The sequence below is a fragment of the Ictalurus furcatus genome, chromosome 5 (genome assembly GCF_023375685.1).
Source record: "Ictalurus furcatus strain D&B chromosome 5, Billie_1.0, whole genome shotgun sequence".
Lineage (NCBI taxonomy): Eukaryota > Metazoa > Chordata > Actinopteri > Siluriformes > Ictaluridae > Ictalurus > Ictalurus furcatus.
Window position 1 is genome coordinate 7,853,889 of NC_071259.1, and position 21,238 is coordinate 7,875,126.

Sequence of the window (21,238 nt, forward strand, 5' to 3'; positions counted from 1 at the left end):
TATTAACCAAAAGCGTAAATGATCGTCTTGGAAAAAAAGCAAAGAACAGATGATGGGGGTTGGAAACAACGAGTCATACGCCTTATAAAACTGTCAAAATCTTTGGCCAGACGACTGTTGGCTGCTGTAAGAGACCTCTGAACCCCCAGCATGATTTTTATGACAAATCTGCAATAGCAATTCCCGCTTGCAGCATCTGGATGAGTAAATTTAAAAATAAATAAATAAATAAAAAGAACCATCCTTTTTTTTGTTTTTTGCACTTTTTTAATCTGTATACATGTGTTAAGTGAGACACTGGCGTAAAGGGCACCAGGAAACACAACAAGATGAAGATGAGCAGAGACCTTTCATTTTATAGTCACGCCTGTATGAATACGTAGTAAAGACAAGTGTCTGGTGCCTCATGTGGGGCTACACTGAAAAAACTGGACCCATGAAGTGGAAATATACCCCAGAAGACAAATCAAAAGACGTGAAGGTGATAGGTCACTTACACGGATCAGGGTGACGATATCGTCCATGTACGGTCGGATGTGGATCTTGACGAAGCACACCACCATACCTAGGAGAGGAACTAACTAAAAGGGAAAAAGGGCCAAAAAAAAAACAAAAAAAAAAAAAACAAACAAACAAAAAAACAGGCGCATTAGCCTTTTGCTAATAGATCATTCAGACATCATCAAACTCAATCTGATATACTATAATCATAATTCTCAGTTTCATTCTGCTAACTTTCACCATGATTTCATAAGTTATTATCTGTCTGGTAGAAAAGACCCAAGGTAACAAGTAACTTCAAAACAGACATGACTCAGAAGCAACATGTGTACATAGTACCAAAAATTCTCTGTGATACAAACAGAGCGGGTTCATCCATCCATTTTCTGTACTGCTTATTCTATACAGGGTCGCTGGGAACCTGGAGCCTATCCCAGGGAACTCATGGGACAAGGAGAGGCACAATCACATACCTAATCACACACTATGGGCAAATTTGGAAATGCCAAATCAGCCTACAATGCATGTCTGTGTACTGGGGGAGGAAACTGGAGTACCCGGAGAAAACCCCTGAAGCACGGGGAGAACATGCAAACTCTGCGGACATAGGGCAGAGGTGGGAAATGAACCCCCAACCCTGGAGGTGCAAGGCTAAGCATTAAGCCACCGAGTCCAGGGAGTTCATGATTTTGTTTATTTTTCCCAGTTTTTCAATAAAAAAAAAAAATTCTGGCTCCAATAAGTCAGCAAAATATTCTTGTACACATGTTAGTAAGATGAGTGAATTTTTTTTTTTTTTTTTTTTTTACAGTTTGTTTGTAAAATATATCTGTACTGAGGAAGTCCAGCTATTCATTCATTCTTAAAGAGGTCCCTGACTGCTGAACCCCTAGCCTAGAGTAATTGTTCATCCGTCACTCACACTTCTGACTCTGTAAGAGTTTGTGGTACACTTCATATTTGTCATAATTTCAGAGAAAACCTCAACCTTCGACAGTTACTAATAATGGGAAAATATTACGCAAGACAATGGGCAGCTAAAAAGCAGCATATTAGTGCTTATTCTACTTTTCTATGTTGTACAAACTTTTTGCCCAGCGACTACAGGCCCCTGTAGAGCGTGTGATTTCAATGTATCTGTGTGGTTTAATGTTTCACTCAATCATGAGCTTAAAAAAAATAAGCAGAGTGGTTAACGTCACATTTTGTGCCTTAAGGAGCTTGTGCGGACTGAAACAAATGGAATATACATGTGTTCCTAAGAAAGGAATGAGACAGATGACAAAAAAATAGGTTCAGAAATGCTTTTGGCTTGAAACTGCTTCATGGAGATACTGTCAATTATTTACATACTGAATCAAAGAAATTAATTCATGTTTAAACTGGACAAAAGGTAATATGAAGAAATATACATCAAGTACAAAATTATTTAAACAGGAAATTTGCAGTAGTCATGTTTAATAAAATTTAAATTACAATGACACATCTTAATAAATTTCAAATACATTGCACCCCATTCTAAAAATCTCCGTCTCTGACAGTGTGAAAGTGGATGCTTACTTCTTTTATGCTGGTGTCACACACTCGGATGACATTGAGGAAGGTGGGCATGACCTGGGGCAGGAACTGCACACACTTCAGGCCCAATGACTTGAAAATGAAGGTGACAGCCTGCACCACCATGGTGTGGTGGTTGGAGAGCGACGGGTCTCGCAGGATGCGCATCAGCGTCACTATGGCAACAGCTGGGTAAAACTCGTCTAGTGGTAAGTTGCCCATGTTCACGAGCATTTCACTGGTGCTGTAGTCGGCTAAAGAGATGAACATACGGACACAAAAGCATGCACAAAACTAGGTTTAATCGATTTGTCAGTCTTGAGTGCGACACAGAATGAACAGCCCAGGGATGTGGCCAGGAGCACTCATGGAAAAGTCGGCTTACTTTTTCATTCCCAGTGAAATCTGAAAGATGCTAGCCAATTGTGGGCATTTGCTAAAGGGATAGTTCACCCAAAAATGAAAATTCTGTCATCAATTACTGACCCTCATGTCATTCCAAACCCATAAGACTTTTGTTCATCTGCAGAAGACAAATGAAGACATTTTTGGGAGATTTCTGTTCCTCCATTTACAGTCCACTAACCAAAACTTTCAAGCTCCAAAAAGTTCAGAAAGGCATCATAAAAATTAATCCATGTGACTCCAGTAGTTTAATCCCAGTTTTATGAAGCAATACCAATGCTTTGGAGCTTAAACGTTTTGGTTACTTGGACTGTAAATGGAGGACGAGAAATCTCCCAGGTTTCATTAAAATGTCATCTTTTGTGTTCCGAAGACGAATGAAAGTCTTATGGGTTTGGAACGACATGAAGGTGAGTAATTGATGACAGAATTTTCATTTTTAGGTGAACTAGACCTTTAAGTATTAGTACACTCAAGCACATCTAGGTGTCTTGTGCTGTTCAGGAAGTGGCATCTTGAGAACATGGCTATATGAGCTACACCATTATAGATTGATTGGACAGATCCATATACTTGTGAAGAAATTTGAAGAATTTTTTTTAGATAGATTTCTCTTTTGTTGTCTTTAAGAAGAGATTAATCATCCAGGCATTTGATTGAACTGAAATCAACCTTTGTAGAAATATTTTACGATACTCGATGAAGACTCAAGTCTTCTTCATCTTTGAAATAGCTTGAAAGCTAAGTACTTCAAACCCACATTTGCTGAAATAAATGGCTATGAGAATTTGAGGAGCCAGACAGAGAGAAATATGGCCTATTTCGTATATCAAAGTTATAAAATGGCTGCCTCAGCACAAAGTGACATGCCGGCACTCCTGCTATATCTCTTTCCCTCTTCTTTTTACAGCATAAAGTCAGACTAAACAGCTGGACAAGACTTTCGAAATCTCCCCCATGAGCGCACATCTGTCAAAAGCACTTTATAATGTAATATGAAACAAGCAAGACTGCATCGTTTCAGTTCTTTCATTGGTTAAATATTGATTAAAGTTTAACAAAAGGCTTAACTTAATTTCGAAAATTCTACAACTGTCCAGAATCAGAGTGTTTAACATTAAGGGTTATTAAAGTTCTGCAGATCCTTGATGAACAACAGATCTATGATGTTATTTGAACTAATGTTGAGTCAAATTTTTTACTTTCTCACTCTCATTGTCTCACTAACCATGCACGCTTCCATCTCCGGATGTGATGGAGATAATTAAGCTGAATGGCCTGTGAGTGACAGCGTTATGCAACGCAATAAATGTAACCTGGAACCTCATTACCTTCAGCTAAGGCGGCAATAAATCTGCACAAGCTGTTTGCTCTAGTTCTGTGAATGAGCTCTGCAACTCAAGTGTCCAAAATTACACATGGGCTTGCATGGGGGATAAACTGGACACTGGGAACAAGTCTGGGGCTTCACAACCTTGAAACCCAGCAGGCAGTGCGGTTTGTGACTAGGTGCTTCCTGCGGTCGTATAAATGTCAGATTGGCCACACATGCACATTAAACAAGTACGTGTGTGTTTGTACTTGTGTGTGTGTGTTTGGACGCTGTTTTTCATGAGCCTCTATGACATCATCTCTTCATGTGTTTCCCACACACACACACAGACCCCTTTTAAATTCACTGAGGCGTTTGATGTTGGCGTGAACAGTGCTGTGACTGGCTGCCGGTAGAGTAAGTAAAATTTGGGCTGGAGGCTCACAGGTACTTGGTTTTCATTGAACTTAGGGTGCCAAGGACGGTGGAAGGAAGTTTGGGGTGGCCTATGAAATGGTGGAAACAAAGATGATGACAAAAGTCAACAAATTATATAGCCCTACAGTTATCTACCAATCAAGCCAATATATGGAGTTAAAAACATAAAATGATCAAATTAAATATGCATTGTATTATATGATAAAGCAGAAGAAAGAGACGAGAGACTATGATATAATGTTTGGGCAATATGGACACTTGTATGGAAAGAGAAATGAATTTAAAATTTACAAATAAATTTGATCTGAATTGTGAAGTCTTTCTTTGAATTCGTAAAGGGAATTCAAATGAAAATTTCACTGGCACAATCAATTAAAATTTTCAAAATCTAAAATCAAACGTTAATTTCTACTTAATTTTTAATTGACTTAAATTTAATTTTGAAACAGACTGTTCCACCAAAGAAACTACATTTCATGAATTCTCTACACCTGATTATTATAAAATTGAAGTACAGTGGTTTTGTACTCAATGTTCTTTAATGCATCTTGCCTCCTGTTGGCTGGATGTTGTTTCCAAAATACGTGTTTTATAACCCAACAAAAAGCACCTGTATTAGGTTTACCTTAGAGAGGAGTAGAGAGGCAGGTGTACTTTTCGAGCCAAGAACTGCTTGCAGTATTTCGTTAACAAACCTAAATATTGTAATATAAAGCATGCATTGTGAAAATGTCCTTCTTTCAGAAAACAATTGTTCCCAGGTGAGGCTTGGCTCCGCAACCCTCAGTTGAGTAAACAGTAACAATGCAGCTGATGATAATAAGCCATCACTGACTGCACTGATCGTAATCTTCCTCCTCTCAGCAATAAACCTGACATGAATCGCATTCATTCTTATGTCCCATGGCTCCTCATTGAAATGTGGACAGTAGCCAGTGCATAGTCTTTCTAAGATGAGGGAAAAGTGTGAGCACGTTGAAGCAGTATTCCAGGCAGCAGCAACACATGCTGAAAGAGTGCCCCAGACACTGCCCTTTACTGAAACCCTATCTCTCTGAGGGGAGATATCTCCCATTTCCTACTCCTTCATGTAGCCCCACTGTTAAAACTATTAACTCTCTCCCTACACCGAATTAAGGCAGGATGAAGAACTTTGGGCCGTATTCGGTACGCGTAGTGAGGAGTTAATACTAAAATTGCACACGGTGGTATTCAGACCTCACATATAACAACAGATGTACATGCTATGTATTAAGACAGTTGCGTGAGAAGCATGCGTGGGGTGGAGTTATCTGAAAAAAAATTAGTCGGCCCTCAGTTTTGTGCAATTCAGTGCTTGAATTTGAAGTCGATTTTTCTTGTTTTGGGCTGTAAATACACTAAAACATGGAATGGCATTCAATTATTAATATCAAACATATAAATATACTACAATTAATAAATAATATAATAATTTCTCTAACTTTCCCCCAGAAATATCATAAGTCATAAGCAGAGCATATGAATGATTGGTCAGCGTATCCTTCAAACCATGGACAACTGCTTGTGTTCTCGGCCTCAAAAAAAATGTAGGTTATTTTAATCATCTGCAGGTTATTTTTATCATCTGAATGGAGTGCTCATACAATTAACTTCAGCACATGTGCAAGTCTAATCTGGATATGGAAAACCTTCCCTGTGCAAGTACTGTCCAAACTTTCAAACATAATCCATCAACTCTAAATATGGCCCTTTGAGAGCAACGTGCCAACCACTTGCCAATGTCTAGTGTCACCCATCTTGTATAAGCTCTAAACTATGGTCCTCATCTGATGAGCGATAATCTGAAATGTTCCATCACAAGAGCAAAACATTTCCGTAGTTTTCCACGAATCTACAACACAGTTGATTCATGTGGCCCTACTCTAGGTATTTACGTAATGCTTTTCTGAAAAAGCTTTTAACTCAGCACCGCTGTGGTCTGGCTTTTTGAAATGTTCTTGGAAAACAATGAAAGTTCTTGCTAAAGACCAAAGATGTCAGCACGCTGAATTAGAATGATTTGTGGTATAGATGTTTGGACATGTTGGTTGCGTGCATGCCATGGTTTGCACCTGGTGAGGTGACAATGCTCGGAAGCTTTGCATAAGAACCTAGCTGCATATATTAATAAAAGGACCTAAGCAAAATATAAAAGTGGGTTTAAAACATCAAATGAAGAGAGACTGCCAATTCGTGAGCATTATTCTGAGCATTATTGTGTCACTATAAAAGTGCAGTTTACAAAATGTTTTTACAAGCTTTCATGTAAGCTTTTCAGTTTAGAAAAATGACCAGTTTAAGCACAATATGAATACATGAGGGTATAGTGTTGTACAGGAATGCTCTAATAAGACGACCAATGCAATCAATGCATTGCAGCAACGTTCCACTGAAAAAAACATGTTTTTTAATCTCAGTGTAATCATTTCCTAGTAGATCATAACAAAAAGCTATTACCAAACACTGCGTTTACCTGAGTCTTGACTGGACTTTGATTCTGAGAGGCTCACAGCAGAAGCATCGCGTGATTGGTCAATCATGCCAATGTTGACCTTATGCTTATAGGGGTCCAGTGCGCCAAGAAGGCCAAGCACACGGATGGCCTGGGAAAGAAAAGCAGCATTTCAAAACAAGGCATAATAGCACTACGCTGTCTTAGTGCCTGGTTTCACTCGACAATACAAAGTGTTGGAATGTTTGGGAAAAGTGCTGCAGCTGAACTACTAAAATCTGCACTGCATCATGTTACACTATTATTCAAGATTTTCACTGAACTTAAAAATGGGAGAGGCTGTACTGAAAATGCAGGTATACGGAATTTATAATGCTGACACACAGCAATTTAGGTAATGAGGGTTTGTTACAAGAAATGGAGACTGGGAGAAAGATTCTGCTTGAGTGGTGTAGTCAGTAAATCAAAGGACAAACTCGAAATCTAAGTGAGGACCTAGGTAAGTGCATAATAAACGAAAGCTAGTGCAGAGAAGTAAAAGTGTTCTCCTAGATGCTGAAATAAAAAGTTGTGTTATTCTAGGCAATGAAATAAAAGTTAGCTGTTATTCTAGATATCCAAGTAAAGGTTAGGTGTTACCCCAGATACTGAAATTAAATTGTTGTGATATCATATATACTGAAGTAAAAATTAACAGTTATGTTTGATAATGAAGTACATGTGTTATCCTATATAATAATCTAAACGCTAAGCATTATCCTAAATAGTGAAATAAAATTGTTGTAAATATTAAAGAAAATGTTAAGTATTATCCTACATTTTTAAGCAAAATTGATGATGAAAATGAAGATAATGAAGATGATAAAAATGAAGTGTCATCTTAGATACTGAAGTAAAAGTTAAGTGTTCCACCGATGCAGTTTCCTTTTTTGAAACCAATCAAAACCTAGCCCAGTTTGTCCTGCCTCCAGCACCCCAAAACTACGAGCCATGAAGAAGAGAATACGTCGACCATTGTGAAGAAGAGTAGGTTTTAGGGGGTTTATTGGTTTTACAGTGCTGTGATTTGCCCAATTTCTTCTGTTTTTGTGTTTATCTCATACTAAATAGTTTTAGATCTTCAAACAAAATCCAACAAAAAACAAGGGCAGCCTGAGTAAACACACAATATGGTTTTTATTTATTTATTCATTTTATTGAAGCAAAAGTTATCCAACAGCTATCACCTATGTGAAAAACTAATTGCCCCGATTAAATTTAAAATCTGGTTGTGTCACCTTCAGCAGCAATAACTGCAACCAAACACTTCCAATAACTGGAGATCGGTCTTTCGCTTACTTCTAGGACTAGGACTTACTCCTACGCTTTTGATCATTGTCTTGCTGCATAATCCAGTTGCGCTTGAGTTTTAACTTACGGACTGAAGATTGGACATTCTCCTTTAGGGTTTTCTGTTAGAGAGCAGAATTAATGTTTCCCTCAATTACTGCAAGTTGCCCAGGCCCTGAAGCAGCAAAGCATCCCCACGCCATCACACTGCCACCACCATGCTTGACCGTAGGTATGATGTTCTTTTTGTGGAATTCGGTGTTTGGTTTATGCCAGATGTAACGTACCCGTCTTCCAAACAGTTCCACTTTCGACTCATCAGTCCACAGAACATTCTCCCAAAAGGTTTTAGGATCATCAAGGTGTGTTTTTGCAAAATTCAGATGAGCCTCAATGTTTTTACCTCACCACTCTTCCACGGATGCGATTTTTGCCCAGTGTCTTTCTGATAGTGGAGTCATGAACAGTGACCTTTATTAATGCAAGAGAGGCCTGTAGGGCCTTTGATGTTGTCCTTGGCTTTTCTGTGACTTCCTGGATGAGTAGTTGCTGTGCGGAAGAATTTTGGAGGCTCAGCCACTTCTGGGAAGTTTCACTACAGTGTCGAGTTTTTTCATTTGGAGATAATAGCTCTCACTCTGGTTTATTGGAGTCCCAGAGCCTTTGAAATAGCTTAATAACCCTTCCCAGACTGATGTATTTCAATCACTTTCTTCCTCATTTATGGAATTTCTTTCAACTTTGGCATAGTGTGTTACTGGGTAAGACCTTTTAACCAACGTCACGTTGTTGAAAAAGTTCTATTTAAGTGTTGATTTGATTGAACAGGGTTCGCAATAATCAGGCCTGGTTGCGTCTATTCCAGCTGAACCCCATTATGAATGCAGTGAATACGTTTTCACATAGGCCCAGTATGCTTAAATAAATAACTTAAATCATTTAAAAACTGTATTTTGTGTTTACTCAGGTTGCATTTGTTTTATCTTAGATTTTGTTTTCATTTCTGAAACAATTTAGTATGAGATATACACAAAAACAGAAGAAATCAGGAGGGGGCAAATACTTTTTCACAGCATTGAAAGTCTTGTTTTGAGGAAACTAATATCGGCAACTTGATTAGCATATTTAGAGTCATAAATTAATCTGATTATAATTTATTTAGCAAAGAATCATTAGTGGAGAATAAAATGTAAAAAAAACTGCATTTATTTACTGCTGAAATGTGAAAAAGGTGAACTTCCCCTTTAAATGTTATCCTGATCCTGGCTGAAACTTTAAGTGTTATCCTAGATACTTTGCTAAAGGCAGAAAGATACTGTCAGTAAATTATCATTTTGACCCATACTGAGGGCCAAACGTGGTCTTGATTTTAAGATGAAAGCGTTGTCAGACAGAACTTTATAATCACAAGGTCCTGATGATCATTCTATCAGTGAGGAGTCAAGAGACTAAAATGTTTAGAATGGATGTTTAGACTACAGACAAGCATGCCAAGCACCGGCATGATGATGACTTAAGTTAGCATGAGAGTGTGCATTCTGAAAACATGCCCGTAATGTAGTGCAGAGGACCTTGGAGGACATGAGTTTTAAATTGGCTTCTTGCAAATTTGAAAAATGTCTCTGAAAAATGTATTTTCAGAGACATAACATAAATCCCACACAACATACGTAGTACATACATAGAAGCTACCTTTTGAAGAACTACTGATTTTGGCTATTGACTATTGAAGATACTATTGATTCTCAATAGTTAGAAAATACATTCTGGCATATTTCAAAGAATTTATTACCATGATATTCAAAAAGTGTAATGGAAATACCTTCCCTTCCTGACCAGTTCAATTCTATTCATATCACTTGCTTTTAAAGTTATGGTCACATCTCTGGCATGACGACCCGAGCATGTCTCACCTCTCGCCTGATGCCCTGGTTCTGCTCTGTTTTTAGGAAGTTGAGCAGCACCTCGAGCAAAGATGGATACTTCCTGTAGGGTTCCACCACATAGCCGGTACTGGCCACCTGTTGGCCCAGAGTCCACAGCGCCACCTGGTGGGTGATAAAGACAGGGTTTACTGATGCACACTCCTTTACGCAGCTAATGAGATTAAGATATTTAAAGCAAAAATTAATTAAAAGGAATTCTATAATTCCTGTATTGCTAATAATTCATTGTACTTTGGTCAGTTAGAATTGTGCAAAAGAAACCAGTTCAACTTGTCCTGTGCCCTGATACTTCTAATTCACAATTAGCCAGTTTGTTATTTTTGTGTGAAGTATTCCTTTAAAGAAGTAACTCAAACTCTAGGTCAAAATCTAGCTGTTGATTAATTTTCTATTACAGCATGTCTGACAATAGTATTGTCTGTATTTCAAATGATAGGCGTATATGTCATTTCTATAGTAAAAATTCCTTCTTGGGGACTTGTATGGAAGACACATGCTCCGCATAGTCCAACAGTAAAAAGATTGTTATTTAACAACAACAAAAAATGAATAGTTGCACTGGTGAGGCTTTCTGTAAGGACATGTTTATTTATGAAAGAAGATTTTAAGGTAAAACTATTGTTTTGAGTTTTCCACTGCAGGAAAAGTCTTCAGAACAGAGGAATTTGCAACTAGTGACAAGCTGATTTTTTTAAATCTTATATTAACTTTGAGTTAAAAGGGGGAAAAAAAGGCTGGTGAGGGAACAACTGTTTGTAACTGTTGCAACAAAGGTAACAACAGGAAGTTGCTTCGTGGACGTATGACAGCATTATGTGCCTATAAATGGTTAATAAGCATAGCGTGTTGATGTCTTCGGCAAACTGCTGTCATATAAGGGGAATAAAACAGTTCAGGACATGCTTTTACAGAAAAGTAATCAACTTTGAGGTGGTAGCAGTAACTCCGCTTTGCACATCGGCCACATCACAGCATCCTGTTGTTGATTTTCCTATACCAGCATGTCTTGTCATGTTCTATTCCTTAGCAAACCGATTCTAGAAAGCACTATTTGGTAAAACGAAGCTCATTTAAAAGATTAGACAGTGAATATCTACATGGCATAATTCATCCAGAACCTTTTGTTGTTCACACTACAACACACAGCTGAAAATAAATCTCAAAAGGAAACTTTTGAAATAGAGAAAACAGGAGACGCAGCTAATAAGTGAGTTTTTTTGTTTTGTTTTGTTTCTATAGCTTCTGTTTTCCTTTCAAAACCCCAAACCTACTTAAATCACCTTGGCTTTATGACATCTCTGAAGACTGTAGAAGGAAAAGTTATTAATGTGGGAACTGGACCTTATCATAGCTGTGTTAACTACTACAGATTCACAGCACCTGCACTGAAGTTGGCTCCAAGCAACAGAGAAATGTGGTTTTGTCATTTCGCCAAGATTTACAATGGGAACTCTGTCACTGAGAAGTGAGAAGAGGGAAAAGCAATACACCGCTCGTAACAAGCATGCCGTGACTAACAGCGCTGTTTAATTTACTGTAGGGGCAATTTTGGAAATTAACAAAATTAACAATATGCTGACCTGCACATATAAATAGCTTCACATGGCAAATAAAAAAACAATTACAAGAGGGGGAAAAACCGTGAATGAGACTTAAAATCATTTTTCATTGTTGTTAATGTCATTCTGAAACAAATCCTGGATGTGCAAAATCCTGGAAACAAATCTGCTGCTTGTGAACTGCATAGAACCACATAACGGAATAGGAAGTACCAGAGAAAATACCAAGAATTATCTCTGATAAAAGTCCTATATCAGTTGGAAACTTAAATTTGTGCTAGAGCTAGACTTTTTGGTCATTTGGTCATCATACCTGTCTTTTGGCCAAGGAGGACGAGTCCTGAAGCATGTCCATGATAATGGGGAAAAGCTCATCCATCCACTTTCTCATCTCCAGACCACTCACCTGCCACCACACACACACACACACACACACACACACACACACACAGTCAATTACAAGCAAGGGTTTATTTATTTATTTTTTTTTAATCTGGTACAATTTATTGTATAATAACCATCCCTTAAACAATTTTCTTAATCACACAGCAATACTAGAACAATAATGGTTTCATAATACATGTTTACTCCCCATAAAGGTAGATTTTCAATACAATTTACATACCATTTTGTCTACATAAAACAAGCATTACTCTATCCATTCTCTCAAACCCCCTCTTCCTGACCTTCCTCTCTGGTACATGTCCGACTGCACTTCCTGTCTCTTCTCTGGCATCATCTGCACCATCTGTTCTCTGAACGGCTACGCTAACCCTACTCTTTACATTCTTGTGGCCCTGCCGTATCCGGTAGCTCAACTGCTCAGAACAGCATATGGGGTTATTTACACAGCATGACAGATCACAGGGTCAGAAAGGAGCGAAAGGTCCATACCTGAGCCAACTCCCCAATGGTAGCTAGGACGCTAATGACTACGCCAGGGTTAGGGTCTGGATCTTTCAGCTTCAGGATGAGCGCCTATATGAAAATCAATGATAATTCAGTGAGCCTATACACAAATAACATCAAATATTACAGAAAGGTGGAGTGAGCAATAGTAAGGTCTTTTTCAGACCTTGTATTACATACAGGCAACATGCAGAATACACATATATAAAAAAAATGTAAATGAGAATTGCAAATATTATCTTCTACTTCCTACCACAACCACCAGACAAAGACACTAATTAAATAACCTTAATACAATTAGTGGAGGGTATGGCCAAGAAATTATATCACTGTAATGTCGCCATCAGTTGTGATAGCTACCAATCAATCAATCAATCAACTGATAAATATCACTGTATTGGTATAATGTGGTATATGGTATACAGTATGATTATACTTTGAGAATGGGCTCCATGTAAGGCCTGATGAGCCGAGGGGCATTGGACACGAGGTGGCCCAGCATGCGGGCGCTCTGCTCCTTGTTCCGGCCCACACCGCTGTGCTCCAGCTCAGTCAGGATCTGAAAAAGAGCAATGTTATGTCAGTATGGAGCAATGAAAAAGGAGGACACGATGTTACCACAAGGATGATCCATACCATAGTTCAAAAAGAACTTAAGAAGCAAAATTTGTTCCTAATCCATATCATGAGACATATTAAACACTGATATATTCAAGATCTCCAGTGAATTTGTAATGTTCCTACAAAATGGCATCCTGTAAACTGTTCCAAACAGAATATATATTCTGTCAATAGGTTATGTAAAAAATGTTTGTTCTTGGCATAAAAGTTGGTTGAACAATTACCCCATCTGCTGGCAGCTCACGAAACTACACCCCGATACAGAAACCTCTGCAACATACTTCCCATAAATTATGGCTCGGAGTTTAAATCAACGTGTTAACTTTATACTAATTCGTTTCAGAAATGTGCAAGACAGACTCAAACAAATTTATTTAAAAGGCAAATTGCTACCTGGATGAGCATCTTGCGCAGAAAGGGCATGACGAAGGCCGGGTTCATGCTGCTGAGGCGGCCGATCGTGCAGATGGCCAGCTCTCGAATCTCAAACACTTCGTCGTTCAGTGCCACGAAGAGAGCCTGCAGGTTCTCGGCCTGGGCCAGGTGGGCATCGAAGCGTTCATCCAGAGACGCCAACACACAGTAACGTATGTCAGGATCTGAAAATATCATGAAATAGGAATTAAAGTAAATGTTATGACAGAGATGGAGCACTGTTTAAAAAAAAAAAGCCATGGTAGCACAGTTTTCAGCATATGGCAAAATCAGCTTATAGTTATTCATTTTCAAAGAAGATAACAAGCCTCCATAATACACTGCCAACACAGCCGCATTTTCAGTAGGATAAATGGTGGAGAAAGCAGTACAGCATATGCAGGACATTACTAAATATTTCATGTTTACAGAAAAAAAAAGACCAGTATGGTCAAAAATTAAGGTGACAATGATTCATCGTGTATGCTAGCTGGACCATTCTTAGCAATCAGTGGGTTGGATATTTTTGTGACACTACCTTTATCAACTAACTACTGCCATTTCAAATTTCCATATCTGTTCATACAGGTATACTGTCACGTTTATATTTACATTTATTCATTTAGCAGACACTTTTATCCAAAGCGACTTACAAACGAGGAAATACAAGCAACGCGATATATCAAGCGGAGAACAATGCAAGTAGTGCTACCATACAAGATCTTTTAATTGAGTTCTAGAAAAGCAGTGTGCGCAGAGTCGAGGTGTAAGAGCCAGAGCAAGTTTAATTTATAAATAATATGGGGTTGGCGTTTTAGGGGTTAGTTAAGTGTTCACGGAAGAGGTGGGTCTTTAGCTGTTTTTTGAAGAAAGTGACAGATTCTGCGTCCGGATTGAGGTTGGAAGTTCATTCCACCACTGAGGGACAGTTAGTTTGAAGGTTCTGGAAAGGGACCTTGAGCCACTCTGAGTGGTAACTACTAAGCGTCAGTCGTTAAGCGATCGCAGATTGCGTGAGGGAACGTAAGCCTTCAGGAGAGTGTTGAGGTAGGGGGGTGCTGATCCAGACAAGGTTTGAACAAGAGCATCAAGGCTCACCTTTATTGAAAAAGACAAAGGCATTTCTTTCTTCCCTTCCTTCCTTCCTAATCCTGGTCAGGGTTAATTTTTTTTATGTAGCATATTTAAAAAGTGCTCAAACAGGTCTTTCAAAAGTCGAGCAGGAAAAGGACCTTAAGGAGTGGATGTTGGTTTCATATTGTTGACTATGTCTGCTAAGGTTGGAAGAGAGACAGGTTCAAAACAGTCGAGCAAACAAGAACTTGAAACAGAATTAGCCAAATCAATATTAAAGGGTTTAATATGTGATCTGATCATATCCATCTTATTTACAAAAACGTTTTTAAAATGTTCACAAGCATTAGAGGTTAAATCTACCGACGGTGAAGTAGCCGAGTTTAGCACCTTGATCAATTCATAAAATCTGAATTTTATGCTGGTATTTACTGCGAGAATCTTTTGAACATTTCATAGGAAATCTGCAGCTTGTCTCTCTTCCACCTATGTTCAGTTTTCTTTTTATTGTTTTGCTTCAATAAATAAGTGTATTGTATTTAAAAACTGTATTGTGTGTTTACTCAGGCTGCTTTTGTTTTCATTTCTGAAACAATAAATATGATATACACACAAAAGCAGAAGAAATCAGGATGGGGCGAATACTTTTTCACAACACTCTGCATTCACACACATTCAAACTTGGGGCAAATTTTCTGACCTACCACAACATTTGGTCCAAACCGCTAAAACTGAAACCGCTTTCAGATAGGAAGTGTAATTAAAATGTTTCTCATTTGCGCAGGAAATATTTTAGTACTTAGGAAAAATTATGCATGACTGCTGGATTTAAGCTGCATCATTGTAAGTGGTTTTAATTCCAATTTAATTAATATTTTTAATAAAGGCACTCAGGAGTACGAGCCTAAGCATGGAGCAGTTAAGTGGCCTGCCTGTCCTTTCTTTGTGTAGGCAGTTTTGGTCCGAGTCATCACTACAACAACAGATGCGCATATAATTATCAGTATAATCATCAGATTTAAGAAATAAATTTGATGGGCCCTGTACAACCTGCACTGCTATTATTAACAACATAACCTACAGTTGCAATAACACAGTCTTTCCCACCTGGATCTGTGATGCCTACTACCAGCAGTTTGCTGAGGACGTCGGCTACCACCTGCACGGCTGTCTGGCTGACCACGTGACCGTGACCGCTGATCAGGTGGATGGAAGGTGTGAGGAGACGTGAGCAAGTCCGTGCTGCCTCCATGCGGATTTCTTTGTGCTCGCTGTTCAGAAAGTGGTCGGCGCAGTGGCGCACAAATTGCGTTAAGGAATGTCCTAGAAAAAAAATACAGCAGGTAAGAAGGGTTAGCGCAGGCTGCTTCCACAAATGAGCCTTCATCATGTGGTTTGCTAGCACAGCACATAAATCAGTAGCCTTTAGCGCAAGGGTTAATATTAAGTTGCCGTATTTCTCTCTGACTCTTCAAGGACAGTTTGAAATGTTAATTTACTAGGCATGCTCAAACGGTGTTTTATCGTAATCATACATACCGTCATATGTAGACTATTTCCTATGTAGAGAGCATATTATCTTCATCTACCTTATTCTAGGGTTGAATAATGTTACAGGCTCTTTAACATTCAAATGCATTTAAATACTAAACTATTTTAAGACAATTTGTAAACTGCACAACTAAATAACACACTACTATTCAAGGTTTTGGACACACCTGCTCATAGAAGGGGTTCCTTCATTTTTCATAGTCTCCTCCACAGAAATAAACATCAAAACTGTTTTACATTTTAAATACTTCCAAACCAGCTTCATGATGGATCTTCACTCAGGGGTTGTTTTTTTTTTTGCTTCGAGTTCTCAAATAGGCAGAGCACTTGTTGACTGCGTGCTTCCAAATAAAAATCTGACTGGGGACGCAATTTAATTTTAAATTCATTTTAAATAACTCCTTTATTAAAACATCTTTAAGACTATGAAAACTATATCCTCAGTTGACTGTGTCCAAACTTTTGGCAGGTAGTGAAACAAGGTGCCGCTGAATAACATACTGACGGCAAAAATCTCCCACAACATTTAAAGAGAAAGAGATACAAATGAAAGTATGTTCTACCCTCAAACTCAAAGCTGCCCAGGGTGCGCAGAGCCAGAGTGATGCTGCCAACATCACTGGCCTCAGGGATGTTGGTGAGGCTGGGTGAGGACAGCTGGTGTGCAAGGCCTTTGGGCATGCCGGGATGCCGTAACGGCTTGTGCATCAGCACCAGCGACAGCATCTTAAGCAATCCATCCTGGATATCTTTCTTAAGTTGAGGAATTTGTCGGCTCAGGTCGTAGAGTACGGCTGTCAACGCGGGGCTAGGATAGAAAGAACACAATCAGCATGACAGAGTATATTACACGGAGTTGAGACAGATACAAGAAAAATAGAATCAAAAGCTGAGTTTGACATATGATGTTCAGAAAAAAAAAGTCATGATTTGCATATTATGCTAAAATATTCACTATTACAAATAAATACAGATGTGTGGTTTACAAAGTAATCCATTTCATTGCTACGAATTCAATAAAGTTTCAATTTCATTATTAAGAACTGGACGGTTTTTAAAATTCAAAGCTATATGTTTGTTTATTTTGCTTTTTGGTTTTCCTCAGTTATAAAAAATAAAACAAGACACAATAAAAATCTACTTTATCCAGGTCACGAATACAACCTGTTGTTCTTGCTATACTACTCAGTACAGCAGTGTGTCATGGACAAACCTATAATCATCAGTTACCTAAAAAGACATTTGTTTATAAGTACACTACCGGTCAAAAGTTTGTAGACACTTGACCGAAATGTTTCTCATGATCTGAAGGTGTATGATTAACTGTTTGAAATCGGTGTTATAGACAAAAATATAATTGTGCCAACATATTCATTTCTTTTATTAGAAAACTAACATTTTATTTACAAAAAAATCTTTTTTTAAAAGGATGACTTGAGCGAAATATTCTGAAAAGCAGCCGATAAGAGTCCAGCGTAGGTGGGAACTCCTTTAATACTGTTTAAAAAGCATCTCAGGGGGATTCCTCAAGAAATTGGTTGAGAAAATGCCAAAAATACATTTCTGAAAATACTAGGTGAAAAGGGGGTCTACTCTGAAAATGCTAAAATACAAAATTATTTTGGATTTTTTTTTTATCACAACATAATTCCCATAGTTCCATTTGTGTTATTCAAGAGTTTTGATGACTTTATTATTAATCTAAAATGTTGGGGGATAATAAAAATAAAGAATGAGTGTGTCTAAATTTTTGACTGGTAGTGTAGATAGCTAGAGGTAACATTATGTTCTGTCCCTCTCATCATGCATATTTCAACAATGAGGAGTCAATCTGTGTGTTAGTGACTAGAACACAATAATATGCCATTTCAAAACAGTCATAGTAAGCAAAAATGTCTACCAGCAACTAGCTAATGTTAACTGGAGGAAACATCACTAAAAATTGCCATCCGTGCATGTATCGACAAAGTTAAGTCAGTCAGTATGTGAGAGACTTCGACTACTCTCGGTCAGTCAGTGAGTCAGGTCCATTAGGGACCATTCCTGCTTGATGGACTGCATTAGTTGTTTTTAGTGGAGACTGGACAAAAAAAAATGTTTTTTTTGATTCAAGCATTGTAATTATTACCTAAGTCCAACAGCTAACATTGGCTCTAGAAGCTCCTTGATATCTTGATGAATGCTGGGTCCCAAAGCTCTAGACAGCATGCTGATACAGGTGAAGACAGTGGCATCTACCTGCATGGTCTTCTGTCTCCTGAAAGAGAGGAAGGATATGACAAAGGGTATTAATATCAACTGGATAGCAATGTCATATACCGTATTCGCAATTTAACGTCAGTTGCTCTTTTCTATCCTGAACCGAAAAAAAGTCTAATTCAGACAGGAATGATTTTTAAAAAACCAGACATGCTACTGTGGTGTTTATTAGTTCTTACTTGTGTGCAAAGTCCTTCGGTGGCAGGGCTGCTTTAATGATCTCGAGGATCTTGGAAAGGTATGGCTGAATCTCAGTCCTCACGGCCACCACTAACAGCCCGAGGGCCTGGAATGCAGCTGTGCGCTCTTTTTCTTTCTTCAGACAGCCCAGCAGGTGACCCATTGTGTCTGACAAATACTGATCTGAAAACACATGGGCAGGAAGTAGACTGACATCAAAGTTAAAGATTTAACATGTTAATAACTATTAACTCATAATTATCCATTATTAAGGCACTACATCAAGAAATATTGCAGGAAGTTAACACAAATTAGGGGTAATAATGGGGCATATACTGCCAAACTGCCAAAATATTTGAAACGATCAACTATTTCCAACTAAATTTGATATCAGTCCCAGTCATAGATTTGAATATTAAAACAAGTTATCCAGGGTCACTACCTGTGAAGGTATGTGGCTGGAAGGCTGCGAGACGAGGCAACAGGTTGAGGATAGTCATCTGGATGAGAGGATTTTTAGTGGTCCTGTACTTCAGCACCCAACGGCACACCTGATAAAACAACATGTTAACAAGTGATATATAGGAAAATATCAGTCTGTCTTAAAGGACAAAGTGCAGAAAACATGCATAAGAAGAGGGCAGAATCTTGATCTTAATCATTCCGTGAATGCAGTTAAGGAGCTTTTATTCAGCATCTTTTACACCACAGTGCTGCTGAATTCTTGAATATGATTGGTCTGAAGGTGTTAACTGATTTTCTATAACAGTTTGGCTCGGACAATACTTCCTGCTGTTATTCAAAGCACAGGTTTATATGAATGTAGTCAAGTCAATTTTCTGCCAAATAAAGCACTGAGGATGTCAGATAGTTAATTTAGTGGCTTCTAAATAACGTGGCAAGATGCATCTTATTAACTTTAAGAGAAAGAAAAGAGAGGTTTGTGATGGGTTCTTAAATGTTATGGCGACCTGACAAAATGAGATTTCTGTGTGAACTTCGGGATGCTTCACCTGGTCAAAGCGCTCCTCCATCAGCTCGCGACAGTAACGGCTCTCTACCAGCGTGCTCTTAGAAGGCACTGGCACAGCACCAAAGTTGAGGAAGCACTGCTGGCTGCTGTAACCCAGGAGCCCGAGCAAGGCGTTGGACTGCGGTGGCTGCACCGACTGGAAGCTGGTGAAGGGTGTGATGTAGCGTGGCTTTGTGCCGAAGCCCATCAGCTCCTTGCAGTACTTATCGTGAACCAGCTGCTGCTGTGTGATCTCATCCATCTCCTCTCGCATTCGCTAAAGAGGAGAGGCAGGAACAGTGTGTGAGAAACGGAGAATAAATGAGGCACAAGATAAACGGACATGGAGTTTAAAGCACAATGCTTGTCCGTTTACTTGTTGTACAATGAAGAGGAAAGTAAGACTCGTACCTCTCCCTCCATGCTGCTGATGCGAACCAGCTCGTTCAGAATCAGCATGGCACCATGGCACCGGTCATCCTTGTTCATGCCTTTCTCTTTAGCCAGTGTCTCGTCAAAACCTTTCTCTGCCTCTTCAAACGTTTGCTGTGGACCGAGATTGTATCCAAAACATTGTTAATTTAAACAACTGAAGTGGAGTAAAATCTTTAGGATTAGTATACAGCTTACAGTGCAAAGGTTTGCATTTCCTTGTTTTCAATGTGAAAAACTGTAAATCTATAACCTATCGTTTCCTGCTGAAACCATGTTACAATGTGGCCTCAATTCAAATTCAGCAGTTACATTATTAGCTAGCTCAAAATTCTGCATCCTTAACTCTAGTTAATTTATTTGAATGTGCTTCATTATGATGTCTAACGACTTCAAACAAGCAATACGTTTACTTAATTTAAAGCCTAAACAATTCAAACACAGCATTTTGCTACGAGCAGTAAAGTTACGAGTCAATGGAAAAAAAAAAAGAAAAAAAAAAAAAGAGAGTTATCGCTAGCGGGAACAAGGTCACAAAAATCCAAAATAAACAGCAGGACCCCAAAAGTCCTTAGACACAAGTGGGGGAAAAGTCTCGATCTATAACTGGGCAGTAATTAGCTGAAACTCCAAACAAATACATCCCCCATCACTTTAGTGGTTTCTATAAAGTCATAACCCTCCAAAACCTAAGCTGCCTATTTTAGAAATGTACTCTTCCACCATGCCATGTGAAGTGCTGAGAGCTCACCTTGTACCACTGAGGTTTTTGCATTTCCTTGGTCTCTCTCTGTGTGGTGAGGATGAGGCAGGCTCTGAGAGCGGACACTGCTCCCTCACGGATAGCCTGCTTAGAGTCCCACACCGCGTAGAAGATGTTGTCAAAGAACGGCTGAACTTGTTGAAAGAAGAATGTGGGGGCGCTGACGGCCAGTTCCCGCAACACCAGCACCTGCAGATGAAAAGACAAACAGTTTTGGCACGATTATGGCCAAAATGATAATCCCGATTATTCTGATCAATATTGAGATCTTGATTATTTATCACGATTATTCATTGATTTTAGGGACAACATATTTTTACTGCACTTTCACATTTAAATAAACAGACTGCTGCTTTCACCTCCATGTTGTGCTACATTCCTGCTAATGTACAAATCTTTGCATCAAATTAAACTGATCCTTAAAGTGCATCATCTTGTAGAAGCAAAATATAAATAAAATTGTACCCAAAATATAGGATAAGTAAAAATAAAAATGCCATTAA

At 38.6% G+C, this 21,238-nt stretch overlaps 1 protein-coding gene across 2 annotated transcripts in view; it reads right to left on the reverse strand.

Moving 5' to 3' along the window:
- The window catches only part of mtor (mechanistic target of rapamycin kinase), a 110,627-nt gene that overhangs the window by 80,935 nt on the left and 8,454 nt on the right, over positions 1-21,238 (reverse strand). The window contains exons 5-21 of one of the 2 annotated variants that reach the window (XM_053624560.1): positions 20,724-20,924; positions 19,952-20,086; positions 19,542-19,817; positions 18,971-19,079; positions 18,528-18,711; positions 18,218-18,346; positions 16,653-16,897; positions 15,646-15,861; positions 13,444-13,649; positions 12,866-12,988; positions 12,415-12,498; positions 12,207-12,338; positions 11,834-11,926; positions 9,929-10,063; positions 6,708-6,837; positions 2,062-2,312; positions 498-581 (exon numbers count right to left, since the gene is read on the reverse strand). In XM_053624560.1, the coding sequence (XP_053480535.1) occupies positions 498-581; positions 2,062-2,312; positions 6,708-6,837; positions 9,929-10,063; positions 11,834-11,926; positions 12,207-12,338; positions 12,415-12,498; positions 12,866-12,988; positions 13,444-13,649; positions 15,646-15,861; positions 16,653-16,897; positions 18,218-18,346; positions 18,528-18,711; positions 18,971-19,079; positions 19,542-19,817; positions 19,952-20,086; positions 20,724-20,924 (2,733 nt within the window). The remainder of the gene's footprint in view (positions 1-497; positions 582-2,061; positions 2,313-6,707; positions 6,838-9,928; positions 10,064-11,833; positions 11,927-12,206; positions 12,339-12,414; positions 12,499-12,865; positions 12,989-13,443; positions 13,650-15,645; positions 15,862-16,652; positions 16,898-18,217; positions 18,347-18,527; positions 18,712-18,970; positions 19,080-19,541; positions 19,818-19,951; positions 20,087-20,723; positions 20,925-21,238) is intronic. The other variant, XM_053624562.1, reaches the window with a different exon arrangement.